Raw genomic sequence first — 13,606 nt, 5'->3', positions numbered from 1 at the left:
TTATTTAGATTTCAGTTTATTTTAATAGCCCGCAGATGTTAAAAAAACAAACAGTCTTCTTTTTTCAGACTGCAGACGTTTGGTCCACCTCTTCTACTGCAGAGGTCTACAGATGTGGTCCGCAGACTGCAGACATTTTGCCTTAGAAAAAACAAACAGCACCTTAGTGCCTACGGGACAAACACCGGTAGCTATGGACTTAGTACCTGTCAGACGTTGGTAGCTATGGATTTAGTACCTGTTGGGAATTGGTAGCTATGGACTTAGTACCTATTAGTTAGATACTGGTAGCTATGGATTTAGTACCTGTTGAGCGTTGGTAGCTATGGATTTAGTACCCAATGAGTAAGATATAACAGCTATGGAATTAGTGCTTTACGAACGAACATTGGCAGCTATGGATTTAGTGTCAGTCCTATAACCCTGGAAGTAAGGGCTTCGGAATAAACGAATGCAGGATAGACGACTCTTAGGTTAAATCCTTAAAGAGTAAAGAAGATAATGGGGATGGGTAATTGGGTTGATTGTTTGATTAAACATAATAATTATATTATTGTGGGTTGAAAACCCTATGTACTCACCAGGTTTCCCAACCTGACCCACTCAATTTATGTATATCACAGGTGACGAAATGAAGTGACATTACACTAATAGATTTAAAGAGATGTAGATCACTAGTGTAAATAATTGTAAGTTCTGTTTATGCTTATGTTTCTGTATTAACGATGACATCCCAAACGTTTTAAGATGAATAAAAATACGTTCTTCGAAAATGTTTTAATAACGTATTTATCATGTTTTTCTGGGAACAAATTCCGCAACCTTTTTATAAAATGAAGTACTCTGATTTTCATAAAGCATAAACAAAATCGGTCTTTTCTGGCCGTGATTTTGGGGATGTCACACAATGTTCCATTCAGGTTGAAGGCTCTATATGTGTGCTGTTTGTTTGTTATTATGTTTATGTGGTGGTACTTTGGAGGAATTCACTAAGCTTCGTGCTTACAGTTTCAGTTTATAGTTTTAGGTGCTTCAGATGACTGTGGTAAGGCGAAGGAGTGACCTTACACATCAAAGGTTTTACGACTGATTGGATCTTCGGAGACTCTGATTTTAAATAATGTTTTGGAAACAATGATTTTGTAAACACTTCTTTTAGTAAATGGGTTGTTTTGAAAAATTTAAATTTGTTGTGATTTTAGAGGTGTTATAGGACTAGAATTCACAACAAGAAATATTGTTACTTTAATTGGTGTGTATACGCGATATAAGATTTTTTTTCTCTTTTGAAAAGAGACGGCTTAATAAAGCTCATTGACAAATTTATGAATGGAACTCTCTTTTGGGATATATTAATAAGATCACCCTACAAGCAACGTTGTTATACAACCTTTATCATATTTCATCATGTTTTTTTAAACATCTCGATGTATTTGGTTCCATGGATTAATCCTGAAGGCTTTGATATTATCCTTCTATTGATATGTTTTGTCTTAAGTAGTATCATGATCCAACATTTAGCATTGAACCTGGTTATGTTGACTATTTCTACATAATCAAATGCTACGTGAATGCATGTGCCTTGGAATTTAATATCCTAAACAATGCTTAGACAATATCATATATATATATATATATATATATATATATATATATATATATATATATATATATATATATATATATATATATATATATATATATATATATAAGACTACCCAATAGTTTGTAATCTAACTCTGAGCTTCTTCAACAACACCTACATCACTTATAATATTTTTCCCAAGGCCTTTAGATGTACCCCCACCTTTATGTTCAACACCATAAGCAGTAACACCATCTTGTACCTTCACTTCCCCAAATCACATTAGAGGTCACCACTGAATTGTGTCTCCATAAGCCTTCGTCATACTTACATAAACAACACACTTGAATCATTAATATACATCTAAGCTACAATTTGTTATACCTCTTGATCGGGTGGATAATTAATGTATTTAATCTGAGGGTATCATGTAACATCCTAAATGTCCATTTTATGATGTTAGTAAATGTTAACATGGTAAAGATGTAATTATGTGTGATATTAGAAAGACCAACACCTTTATGATATGTAAAATGGGGACAAAGTTATGGTTTTTACCAAATATGCTCTAATAACTAAAGTTAAGTGCCACTCATGTTTTAGTAGTTTATATTATGTTAGATGATGAGGTTCCGTTGCAACCTCATGTATATATAAGGAGTGATGAAAATGACCAAATATAAGTTTATGATGCTTCATAGTGAGACAAAAAGTGAAAACTAACCTCAAAACGTGTTTGGTTGTGTTGTTAATGTGGTAATTTCATATAAATGTATCATAGTATGCATGAGAAGTAAAATAGTACGAAAATTTATGTGCTTAAACATGAAAGTGGTAAATTTGCAAAGTAAGTTGTTATTTAATGTAAAAATGGGACAAAATTGTAAAAGGATTGAAAGACCTATGAAAGCAAGGTTAATTACCCTAAAAATTAGTTGAAACATTTTATTAACACTCTATAGGGTAAATAACGGATTTGTTATGGAGAAATATGAGTTATAACTGAATTGGACAAAATTTTAAGCAAAAGATGAAAATGTAAAAGTGTGCAACATTATATATTCATGACTTTACAACTCATAGATATAAAATTAATGACTGTATAAATGAAAGTTTTAGTAAATTCAGAAAGAAATCCAAGAAAAAATCAGCTCAATTGAAAAAAAAAAAAAGGGTCCACAATGGAAAAAAGAAAAAACCTAAATTAAGAGGACTCGGACTCATGCCCCGGGGTAGAAGCCTAGAGAAGTGCCGCAACTAAGAAGACATTACAAATGATGGGCTTTTTAAAATGTAGCCCATTAAAACCGGATTGCACCCCAATACACAAAATCGCAATCCACTAAAAGCCCATCCAGTTGGTTAGATATGCATTTCTTAATCTTTTGTAATTTTTTGAAACTTTTATTATTTTTGTGTTTTTCTCTTCATTTTAATTCATAATACTTTTTACAGAAAGCGAGTGGAATTAAAAAGATAATGACCAAGTATGTACATGATACATATTTTGGTTACCTATATATGTCAAAAATATGTTGTTCCAAAAAAAATATTGTTAATGAAATTAACATGTTGGATTATAGAAAGTTGTTATTAAGTTCGTTTTTTCATACGATTCATGGAATCTTTGAAAATGGTCCAGCAAATAAACTTTTCAACAAATGAGCAAGTAATATCTTCATGTGTCGCTGGTATATATGTTTCTATATATTGAGATTGGGATTTAGCAATACTAAACATGGAGATTGGTCCCCAATTGTTTTCAGATCTTAACCAACGGGCTTCCATCCCGATAGTTCTCACTTCTCAGTGTGGTTTTCTATTCCCAATCACATCTCACGCCATATCCTTGGACACATGTCCATCGAAAACAACAATCTTTCGTGGAATACTAAACAAGAAGTTACAAGTGGATGTACGTATCTAGGATTCTTAGATACTGTCACATATATACGGATCACTCGCCTACAAATAGTGAATCACATGTACGTACTTTAGTTCTCATTGCCTCCATTCATTCATATATCAGTTATGTTTCAGATAAGAATAATGATGATGATTGTGGTGGTTTTGATGGTAAACGCCGCTTGTGTGGTGGCCATCCGCTGCCCGGATTGTGGGAAGACTCCAGTTCCGTATCCACTCAGCACTACACCTTTGTGTGGCCATCAATCGTACAAGATTCGGTGTGACATGGGTGTGTTGAAGTTTGTTACGGGAAGGTACACTTACCCAATCATATCAATCTCCCAGAAAAATCAACGGCTAGTCATCGGTCCATCGGATTTATTACCAAATACCTGCGTTACATCTGATTTAGGTAACGAGGGACTTCAGCTGAATACCTCTTTACCCTTCACAATCACCCAGAGCAACACTGTCTTATTCTTCAACTGTACGGAGCCAACGGGGAAACTTGCATATGATTGCTCGCCGGCAAGCGCTTGCAACCCCTGCCAGAACGGCCTGCCGAAGATGTCCATTTGCCGGAAAACTCCACGTTGTTGCACCTTTAGAAAAGGCAGCTACACAAACTTGTATTCCATTCAGCTTAATATAGATCGATGCAGGGCTTACTCAAGCTTCGTGAATGTAAACACATCGTTGCCGTTTACCAAATGGCCGAATCCTGGCGTGGAGTTGATGTGGGCACCACCTCCGGAGCCACCATGTTCATCGCAGGGGCATTGTGACTCCACCTCCACTTGCAGGGACGCTCACGACGACGGAGCGCGAAGGTGTTTCTGTAACCGTAAATTCCGCTGGGATGCAAACGCCGGCCAGTGTACTAAGGGTACGTAAAGATCGCAGTTTAATATATTACGTTTTAGCATTCCAAAACGTAATTAAGTAAATTTATTACAGATCTAAAAAAAGTCAAAGCAAAACGGAAGGTACTTGGAGCGACTGCAGTTTGCATCGGAGGGACCATATCTGTAGCAGTTGTATTTGCGATCACAATGTTCATCCGCCGTCAAAGAATCAAAGCAGCACGAAAACGCCTTGCTTGTGAGCGCCAAAAGATTCTACGGACGAGTGGCGGTGGAAAATCGTCCAAGATCTTCGCCAGCAAAGAGATCAAAAAGGCAACAAACAACTTCTCCTCCGCCGGTCTTCTTGGCGTCGGAGGTTTTGGTCAAGTGTATAAAGGGGTGTTGGACGACGGCACTACAGTGGCTGTAAAATGTCCCAAGCTTGGAAACACCCAAAGCATAGATCAAGTCCTAAATGAGGTTCGAATCCTATGTCAAGTCAACCATAAAAACCTAGTACAACTTCTTGGTTGCTGTGTAGAACTTGAACAACCGTTTTTAGTATACGAATACATTCAAAACGGAAGTCTTTATGATCATTTACATGGTAAAAACAAACGCCCTTTAACATGGAGTGAAAGGTTATCCATTGCTCGTGACACTGCAGAAGGGCTCTCGTACCTCCATTTCTCTGCATCTCCTCCGATCTACCATCGCGATATAAAATCTAGCAACATTTTACTCGATAGTCGAATGAGAGCAAAGGTTGCGGATTTCGGTTTGTCAAGAGAACTAGCTCAAGCGGATGTAACCCACGTGACAACTTGTGCCCAAGGTACACTTGGATACATGGATCCTGATTATTACTGGAATTATCAGCTAACTGATAAAAGTGATGTGTATAGCTTTGGAGTGTTGTTGTTGGAGATACTTACATGTCAAAGAGCTATTGACTTTTGTCGACCGACGGATGATGTGAATTTGGCGGCTTACATTAAACGGATAGTGAGCGAAGAAAAAATGGTGGATGCTATCGACCCGTCCCTCAAAAAAGACGCTACACCATTGGAGATTGATGCTATGAAAGCTTTCGGGTTTCTTGCAATGAGTTGCTTGGAGGAAAAAAGAGAAAACCGGCCTTGTATGAAGGAAGCATCCGAAGAGATCGAGTATATCATGGGTATTGTAGCGACCAGATTAGAATTAGATGATGATGGTCCGGATAACTAAATCTTTCATGATTTGTATATTATGCATCAAAAGATGTAATCCATGCCTTAAATGTTGTACTTCATTTAGAGTTTTATCGTATCCTATAATAAACATGTGTCGCAATACTTTCATTGTGGTTGTTGAGATAATTGTATACATGTTTTGTGTTCTAGGATTAGTACGTTACATGTTTTATGTTCTAGAGAACATGAACATATATTTAATATATTCTAGAGAACATGAACATTATCCGCTGACATTTTAGTAACATCTATTTCACAATAAATTCTTTGTGGTAGTTGAGACTTGATAAGGTGGACGTGATATATCATTGACCCTTAAATAGTCAATTAAAATACAATTAGTTATTGAAAAAAAAGTCAATAAAACGACAACAGACAACTCAATATAAATCCAAATATCCTTTTCGATCTTCTTCGAAATCGAATCCATAAACATTTTTCAATCTTTTCAAACATGGCGTCTAAATCAACTTTTGGTATCATGCTCACGGTGGCGCTGGTTCTAATGTGCGCGGGTCTTGCCACCTCCGCCACCCGCTGCCCTGACTGTGGCTCCACACAAGTTCCCTACCCCCTCAGTACCGGACCTAGTTGCGGCGACCAGTCTTACAGGATCCGGTGCGACGTGAGTGAAGGTGACTTGTACTTCGACAGCCTCAACAACACCTATCCGATCTCCTCCATCTCTCAGGCCACCCAACGTTTCGTTATCCAACCGCCGAGTTTCCTCAACAACTCCACCTGCGTGACGGCGGATATTTCCTCCCAGGGACTCCAGCTGAACTCCACCTTGCCGTTCAACATCACAAGCGGCAACACAATCTTGTACCTTAACTGCTCTGAGTCGCTTTTGAGGTCGCCGTTGAATTGTACCTCGACGAGCCTGTGTCACACCTACATAAACAGCTCAGCAGAGGCGTCGGCTTGTGGCAGAGCTCCAATTTGTTGTACGTTTCGGACGGGTGGGTCATCGACGATGTACTCGATCCGTGTGAGAGACGGTGGGTGTCAGGCGTATAGAAGTTTCCCGAATTTGGATTATTCGTTGCCGGTGAGTCGGTGGCCTGCTGCTGGAGTGGAGATACAGTGGGTGTCGCCGCCGGAACCCTTATGTGGGAACCAAGCGGATTGTGATAGTACCTCTACTTGTATGCCATCTGGTACTGGTGGTGTTAGTAGATGTTATTGTAACAGAGGACTTCGTTGGGACGCCATTGACGGAGTTTGTGAGTTAGGTAATTTGGTACAACGTTCATGATCTTTGAACAGTTTTCATTGGGCATCATAAAGATGGTAATACTATAATTTGGGTCAATTTATTTTTGTACAGATGATGCTTGTGAGAACAGAGGGGACTGCGACGACTCCAAGCGGACTGCTCTTATTGCAGGTATTATGACACTTCCACTTAAATTAAGTAACAAAAATGAGATAGATTTAGTTGAAATTTCAGTATTAAAGTTTAATCAAATCATTCTAATATCACTAATTAAGTCATTATACCCAAACTTGTCTCCTATTTTTCAAGTATCGATAATTTTAAAATGAACATGATTTTTATAGATACTCTCACGCTATATTTTGATCTCTCAATTTAAACTTGTTGTACTAAACATAATTTTAGTAGATACTATGTTGCTATTCGAGCTATTGAATTGAGCTTGAGCCTTGAGCCTTCAGCACATAGATAGACTAACTGAGCTTGACCTTAATCCAACACCTTTGAGTCTGGTTCAAGTTTGATTCAGCTCCTATGGGTTAAATACATTAGCAAGTATGTAATATGCTATATTTGGAATAGTAACGTACGTGCTCTACATTAGCAATTAAGCCAAAAAAATAAGTTATTAAAATAGTTTTACGTAAAAATTAACAAATATTTCTTGGCGAAATCGTGTTTGGAGGTTGATCAAAAGTAGGCCAAAAATTTAAAGAATTAATTTAATTTAAGTGGTATTTTAACTAATTTTATTCATATTCCCTGGTATATTACCAAAGTGGTTTTTGACTTTTTGTATGGTTAAATGGTTAATATATTTCAAGACAGTACATTTTTCTAAAAAAGCGAAACCTCTACATATTTATATTATTAAGTTTTTGAAACTTTTTTTGGAGTCTTTGGTTCACGGGATTCCATGAGATGTGGACATAGTTGATATTTCATCTCTTTCTATCTTAATCATGTGTTTGATTGACCATAACTATCGTATTGAATTCCATTTCAGTTCACAAAATCTTTTGACCATGGATATCAACATTTTATCGTAGAACCTATTGAATCTAATTGTTTACATTTCCTTTTAAAAATAGTTAGATACCCTTTTAACACTAAAATGTCACCATTATATGCCTCTCGACCTCTCCATCTCTTTCCCTCTTCCAGCTCACAAATTCCGTTATGTTTCCCGCCAATCAGATGCATGAAAACTCATATCTTTCAAAACAATTTGCGAACTAAACAAACTCCATTAATTTGCTGACATTTAAATGTTCAGGTTTGACCTCCGGTCTGGGAGCAACCCTTGTGGCAGCGTTAATCGGACTCTTACTCTACAGACGCCATCGCCGCCACAAAGAAGCACAAGCACGCCTTGCACGTGAACGTGAGGAAATACTAAACGCCGGTTCCGGGAAAAACGCTAAAGTGTTCACCGGCAAAGAAATCAAAAAAGCCACACACAACTTCTCCAAAGACCGCCTCCTCGGCACCGGCGGATTCGGCGAAGTATATAAAGGCATTCTAGAAGATTCCACCATAGTCGCCGTTAAATGTGCCAAACTCGGAAACACAAAAGGCACCGATCAAGTCCTCAACGAGGTCCGAATCCTCTGTCAAGTTAACCACCGTGGCCTGGTTCGCCTCCTGGGCTGTTGTGTCGAGCTTGAACAGCCATTACTGGTTTACGAGTACATCTCAAACGGAACCCTCTTGGAACACTTAAAAGGTCAACACAACGGCGATTTGACCTGGAACCACCGGCTAAACATTGCTCGTGACACGGCGGAGGGGCTAGCCTACCTCCATTTCTCTGCAGTTCCACCGATCTACCACCGTGATGTCAAATCAAGCAACATCCTGCTAGACGAGAAATTGAACGCAAAGGTTGCAGATTTTGGGTTGTCACGGTTGGCTGAAGCGGATTTGAGTCATGTCACAACGTGTGCTCAGGGAACTTTAGGGTATTTGGATCCTGAATATTATAGAAACTATCAATTAACAGATAAAAGCGATGTTTATAGCTTTGGGGTAGTGTTGTTGGAGTTACTAACATCGCAGAAAGCAATAGATTTCAATAGACCACCGGACGATGTGAACTTGGCGATTTATGTGAAACGGGTTGTTGAAGAGGAGAGGATGTTGGATGCGGTTGACCCGAAATTGAAGAGTGGTGCTAGCAAGTTGGAGTTGGAGACGATGAAAGCATTAGGGTTTCTTGCGGTGTCGTGCTTAGAGGAACGTCGACAAGATCGGCCTTCGATGAAAGAGGTGACGGAGGAGATCGAGTATATCATTAGCATTGCCACACATAAAAGTACTGAAGATCAATAAACATCAACGCCTCAACGGATACCCAATAAATATTGTAGAAACCAAGCAAATCCTGAAGCGTTGCGCAAGAAATACTGAATTTAATTATATGCTATTTAGAATAACTTCAGATGTTTTGAGTTGTAAGTAGCGATGAACCTATAAATTATTTTAGAACGGATCAAAATAAAACATATTTTATATAATTAATACTTCAATAAGAATATAAATACAAAAAAATATTTAACTAAAAATACAATGGATATTTGATTCAAACTAAGGTTTCTATTCTTAAATTGTGTATTATTTTGTAATTATTTTATGGTTAATTAACAAAAAGTTAACTTATTAGTCTAACATTAAAAACATAAGGAAGCACAGTTACATTAATAAGCTCAAAAACTAAAATGTAAGTGAAAATAAAAGTAGAAACCATAAACAAAACTAAAAACAAAAATTATATATAATTTCAAATATTAAGGGTTAATATGATGGGATCTGATGACAATTATTTACTCTTTAAATGATAATGAGAATGTTAAAAGCTTAAAAATAATTTAAAACATTAAAAAGAAATAAAAATAGTGAGAATTAAACCTATATAGTTTCAAAAAGATTTAGAGATTACATACAACATATAAACTGAATTTGATCATGAATAAAAAATCACATTTTTATAGAGAAACATATTTATAATAAGTAGATTGTCTATCTAGAAATAACCAAATAAAAATACATTTATTTGGCCACCCTCTCCATTTACTATCAGTGACATCTCTTCATACACATATTTCCACGTTTTTCTCCTTCCCTTGCTACTTTACGAAAACCGCACTACCTCACATCCTTTTCTCGTCCTTTCTTCTTGAATTGTGTGTAACCCCTTCTTCATGGATTCTAGATCAATTTATTGGTAGTGGTGATGATTGTGGAGAATGGTGGTTGTGGTGGAGATAGAATGTGATATAATATGGTGTTTGTTGTTGGACATAGTATTGTTTAGAGGTGGACGGTGGTGTTGGTGAGAGTTGATGGTGTTGGTCGGAGAAGATGGTTAGGACATAGTTTTATGGTCAACATTGAAAAAAAAAATTAATGATAAATCATGTAAAAAACATTAAACTACAATATTTGATCAAAATGCTATGTTATGAACACCTAATGTGAGCTTAATGGTAAATCGTATACAAAAAGTAAGAAAGTAACTAATATGTAAAAAATGATAGTTCACGATCCAAATTATTTTACCTTTTTTTTCTTATAGCTATAAGATTACTATATATTGAATTAGCAAATATGATCATTAGGAATCACAAAATAAAAAGAAATGACCAGTTTTTTAAAGATGTTGAAAATGATCGATTACTTCGAAATCGGTCGTTCGATACTCAATTAAATATATAATATGTATTTTTTCCTTATTTTTGCAAAACGTTATCAAAACTCTATCTAACTATTGTCTGAGTGGTCATTCAAATGTCCAATATCAATGGTTTTTTTAACCAAATATCAATGTTTATGTTTTTTTATTATATATGTTTTCAATTGTCGTGTTTCTTTATATTTTTGTTAGATCTCATTAAAAAAAATTCTCTCGAAATCCATATTTGTTTATCAAATTTTTAGTATGTTCTTTAAATTTCGGAATTTTTTTCCAGTCGGAATCTAGAATTTGGTGTTTTAAATGTAATTTTTTTTCCAAAAAAAATAGAGTAAATTACTGAAATGGTCCCTATGGTTTTGTCAAAATTACACGTTTGATCCCTAACTTTTTTTTTGCATTCGGATCGCCCCCGTGGTTTAATTTTATTGTGTTTTTTGTCTCTATAGTTTGGTCAAAATTGTACGTTTAGTCTATAATTTTATGTATGTAATGAACGAAAAACGCAACAAAATAAAACCACATGGACGATCCGAATGCAAAAAAAAGTTAGGAACCAAACATATAATTTTGACCAAACAATAGAGACCATTTCAGTAATTTACTCAAAAAAATATCTTTAAATCCTTCATTCTTAATAGTCGACTTTATGAATTTCTCATTAAGTATAACGAGAAGATATTAATAACCAGTTAATTGTTTCTTTAACAAGAATCATATTTGTAATAATGAACATTAACACAGATTAATCACTAACATAATAATAATAATAATAATAATAATAATAATAAATAAACAAGACATGACTTCCCAAATAACTAGGTTATTCAAGCCATCCACAGTCAATCATACTTTGGAAGTAGGTATTGAGGCAAGACTTTCATAAAATGGGTCTGTAGGTTTGTCTAAAGGCGTTTAGACATAGCACAAGTTTGCTTGCAGTGTTCATGAGTACTCATTGAATAAGATTCGAGTATTGGATTAAACTCACGCTCATCTGAATCACTTCATGGATTTTATCATGAGTGATCATGAGATGATAATATCTTATATTCTTGAAACTAAGAGATATGAGTTGCACTTTACAAGTCGGTTGCACATTGATGATATGAAAACTCACAGCTATGTTGAATTTTAGCAAAATCATCTTTTGATATCATCATTAGTTGGCTTGCAGCCACATCTATCTCTTCGTGAACCCAAATAAAAGATATTGGCATACGTATAGTATACGACAACATCCTCTTCACGTTTTATCTCCATTCCAGCAAAAAGTATAAAAACCATCACATAAAATTATTAAAGAAATGCATTTATTCATACTCCCCCATCAACCCATCTACCCACTCAGTCAATTGGAACTCATACCTCAAATCAAAATTTTTAGGGAATAATGAACCCTTTTCCCCTTCTAAACTTTCACACTTTCTAGCAGCTCCGATTGAAAAATAAAATAAACTTTGATTATATGTAGAATAGCCCAAATGATTGCTTATAATTGATATACACCCAAAGAAAAATTTCCACATACTGATAGGAGGCCCTATATCCAACCAAGTCGAAGTATTTTGAAGCCAAAAACCATATGGATCCGAATCCCCTTTGGAGAAACTGGATCACTGGAAAACCACCGGTACCATCAAGACCTAAGCTTATAGCATCAAATCTATTTAGGTCGAATCAAATGTTTCTCTTACATTTTTTTTTTAAATTTCCAGCAAAGAGATACACACTAAATATACGTGAACGAACACTAAATTTATGTAAACGAAATCTTTAGAGTAAAGACGTTATTGGAGATGCCTTGAACCATATCCCCCATCGCAAATAAGAAAACCGCACCTATTAAGTCTTAGGGTATGGGAGATACGGTGGTTACCAAAGCCCAAATCAAACCTGTAAGTCTGTAACAATAAAACCATAGCCTTACTTCTCCTAAATCCAACATTAAATATATCAGATGATACATGCCTTAATCTTACATCAGTATTTAATCTAAAACAAAAAAAACAAAAAAAAATCAAGAACGTGTAAATCACACCTCAATCACGAATATGCTCCAACCCTATTTTAGTCTTCTGTGTGTCTATGAGATTTACGAATACAATGTAAGCTTGATAACACAATCAATAATGGAAATGGAGCGATATATGGAATAAATAAAAAATGATATCCAGATTGCGAGATTTAAGGAGAACTGGAATTCCGATTTTGAAGAAATAAGAGGGTATATTTGTAAATTAACTTGATTGTAAAATAGGTGGGAAAAAAAATGTAGAAGGGCTTGAGGAGATGTCATGTGGCAATTAAGGTACTCTTTTATTAGAGTAGGATATCAAGCGATTCGGTTCGGTTATCCGCGGATACCTAAGTATCCAAACCAAAACCGACCCGTGGATATCTGGTTTTTTCGGTTTCGGATCGGCAGGTTCAGCTCGGTTTTTTGGTTTTGCGGCTTTTTTGCACACCCCTAACCAGATGTACTCTAAAAAACATGGCAGTTGCGCCTAATGGATAATATTGGCAGTTGTGCCTAATAAATAACCTTTGAACTATGTGTTCATCATATGTACTATAAAAATCCTGGCAGTTGTGCCTAATGGATAATATTGGCAGTTGTGCCTAATAAATAACCTTTGAACTATGTGTTCATCATATGTACTATAAAAATCCTGGCAGTTGTGCCTAAAGGATAACATTAGCAGTTATGCCTAATGGATAACAATAATAGTTGTGCCTAATAGATAACATTGACAACTATGGACTTAATGTTTGTTAGATAAACCCTTACAGCGATAGACTTCGTGTCTATTCCTTAGGAATAAATAAATGATGAATAGATGATTCTTAGGGTTGGACCTTAAGGATAAAGAAGATAACGAGGATGAGGAATGGGGTTAATTGTTTGATGATTAAACATAATAATTATATTATTGTAGGTTGAAAACCATATGTGGTCACTATATTTTCAACCTGACCCACTCAGTTTATTGTATCATAGGTCGCGATATTAAAAATACATTCTGCTAAGAGATTCAATGAGTTTTAAGCCACTAGTTTAATTACTGTAAGGCTTATGATATTTCGTTATGCTTATGTTTCTGTATTGATGATGACATCCCA

The 13,606-nt window shown here is 35.8% G+C and overlaps 2 protein-coding genes across 2 annotated transcripts; both read left to right on the top strand.

The window, feature by feature from the left end:
• Positions 1 to 3,613: 3,613 nt before the first annotated feature.
• Positions 3,614 to 5,609, top strand: LOC145029363 (wall-associated receptor kinase-like 20). Its single transcript, XM_078977918.1, has 2 exons — positions 3,614 to 4,379; positions 4,451 to 5,609. The coding sequence occupies exons 1-2, from the start codon at positions 3,617 to 3,619 to the stop codon at positions 5,566 to 5,568; spliced, it is 1,881 nt and encodes a 626-aa protein (XP_078834044.1). The 5' UTR covers positions 3,614 to 3,616; the 3' UTR covers positions 5,569 to 5,609.
• Positions 5,610 to 5,987: 378 nt separating this feature from the next.
• On the top strand, positions 5,988 to 9,308 carry LOC145032911 (wall-associated receptor kinase-like 20). Its single transcript, XM_078981868.1, has 3 exons — positions 5,988 to 6,808; positions 6,904 to 6,963; positions 8,069 to 9,308. Exons 1-3 carry the CDS (start codon positions 6,028 to 6,030, stop codon positions 9,121 to 9,123), a joined length of 1,896 nt encoding a protein of 631 aa, XP_078837994.1. The 5' UTR covers positions 5,988 to 6,027; the 3' UTR covers positions 9,124 to 9,308.
• The last annotated feature ends 4,298 nt before the right edge of the window (positions 9,309 to 13,606 follow it).

This window comes from Lactuca saligna, chromosome 2 (assembly GCF_052625555.1).
Source record: "Lactuca saligna cultivar CGN05327 chromosome 2, ASM5262555v1, whole genome shotgun sequence".
NCBI lineage: Eukaryota > Viridiplantae > Streptophyta > Magnoliopsida > Asterales > Asteraceae > Lactuca > Lactuca saligna.
Note: the sequence above shows the minus strand (reverse complement) of the source record. Positions and strands in the feature narration are given on the sequence as shown.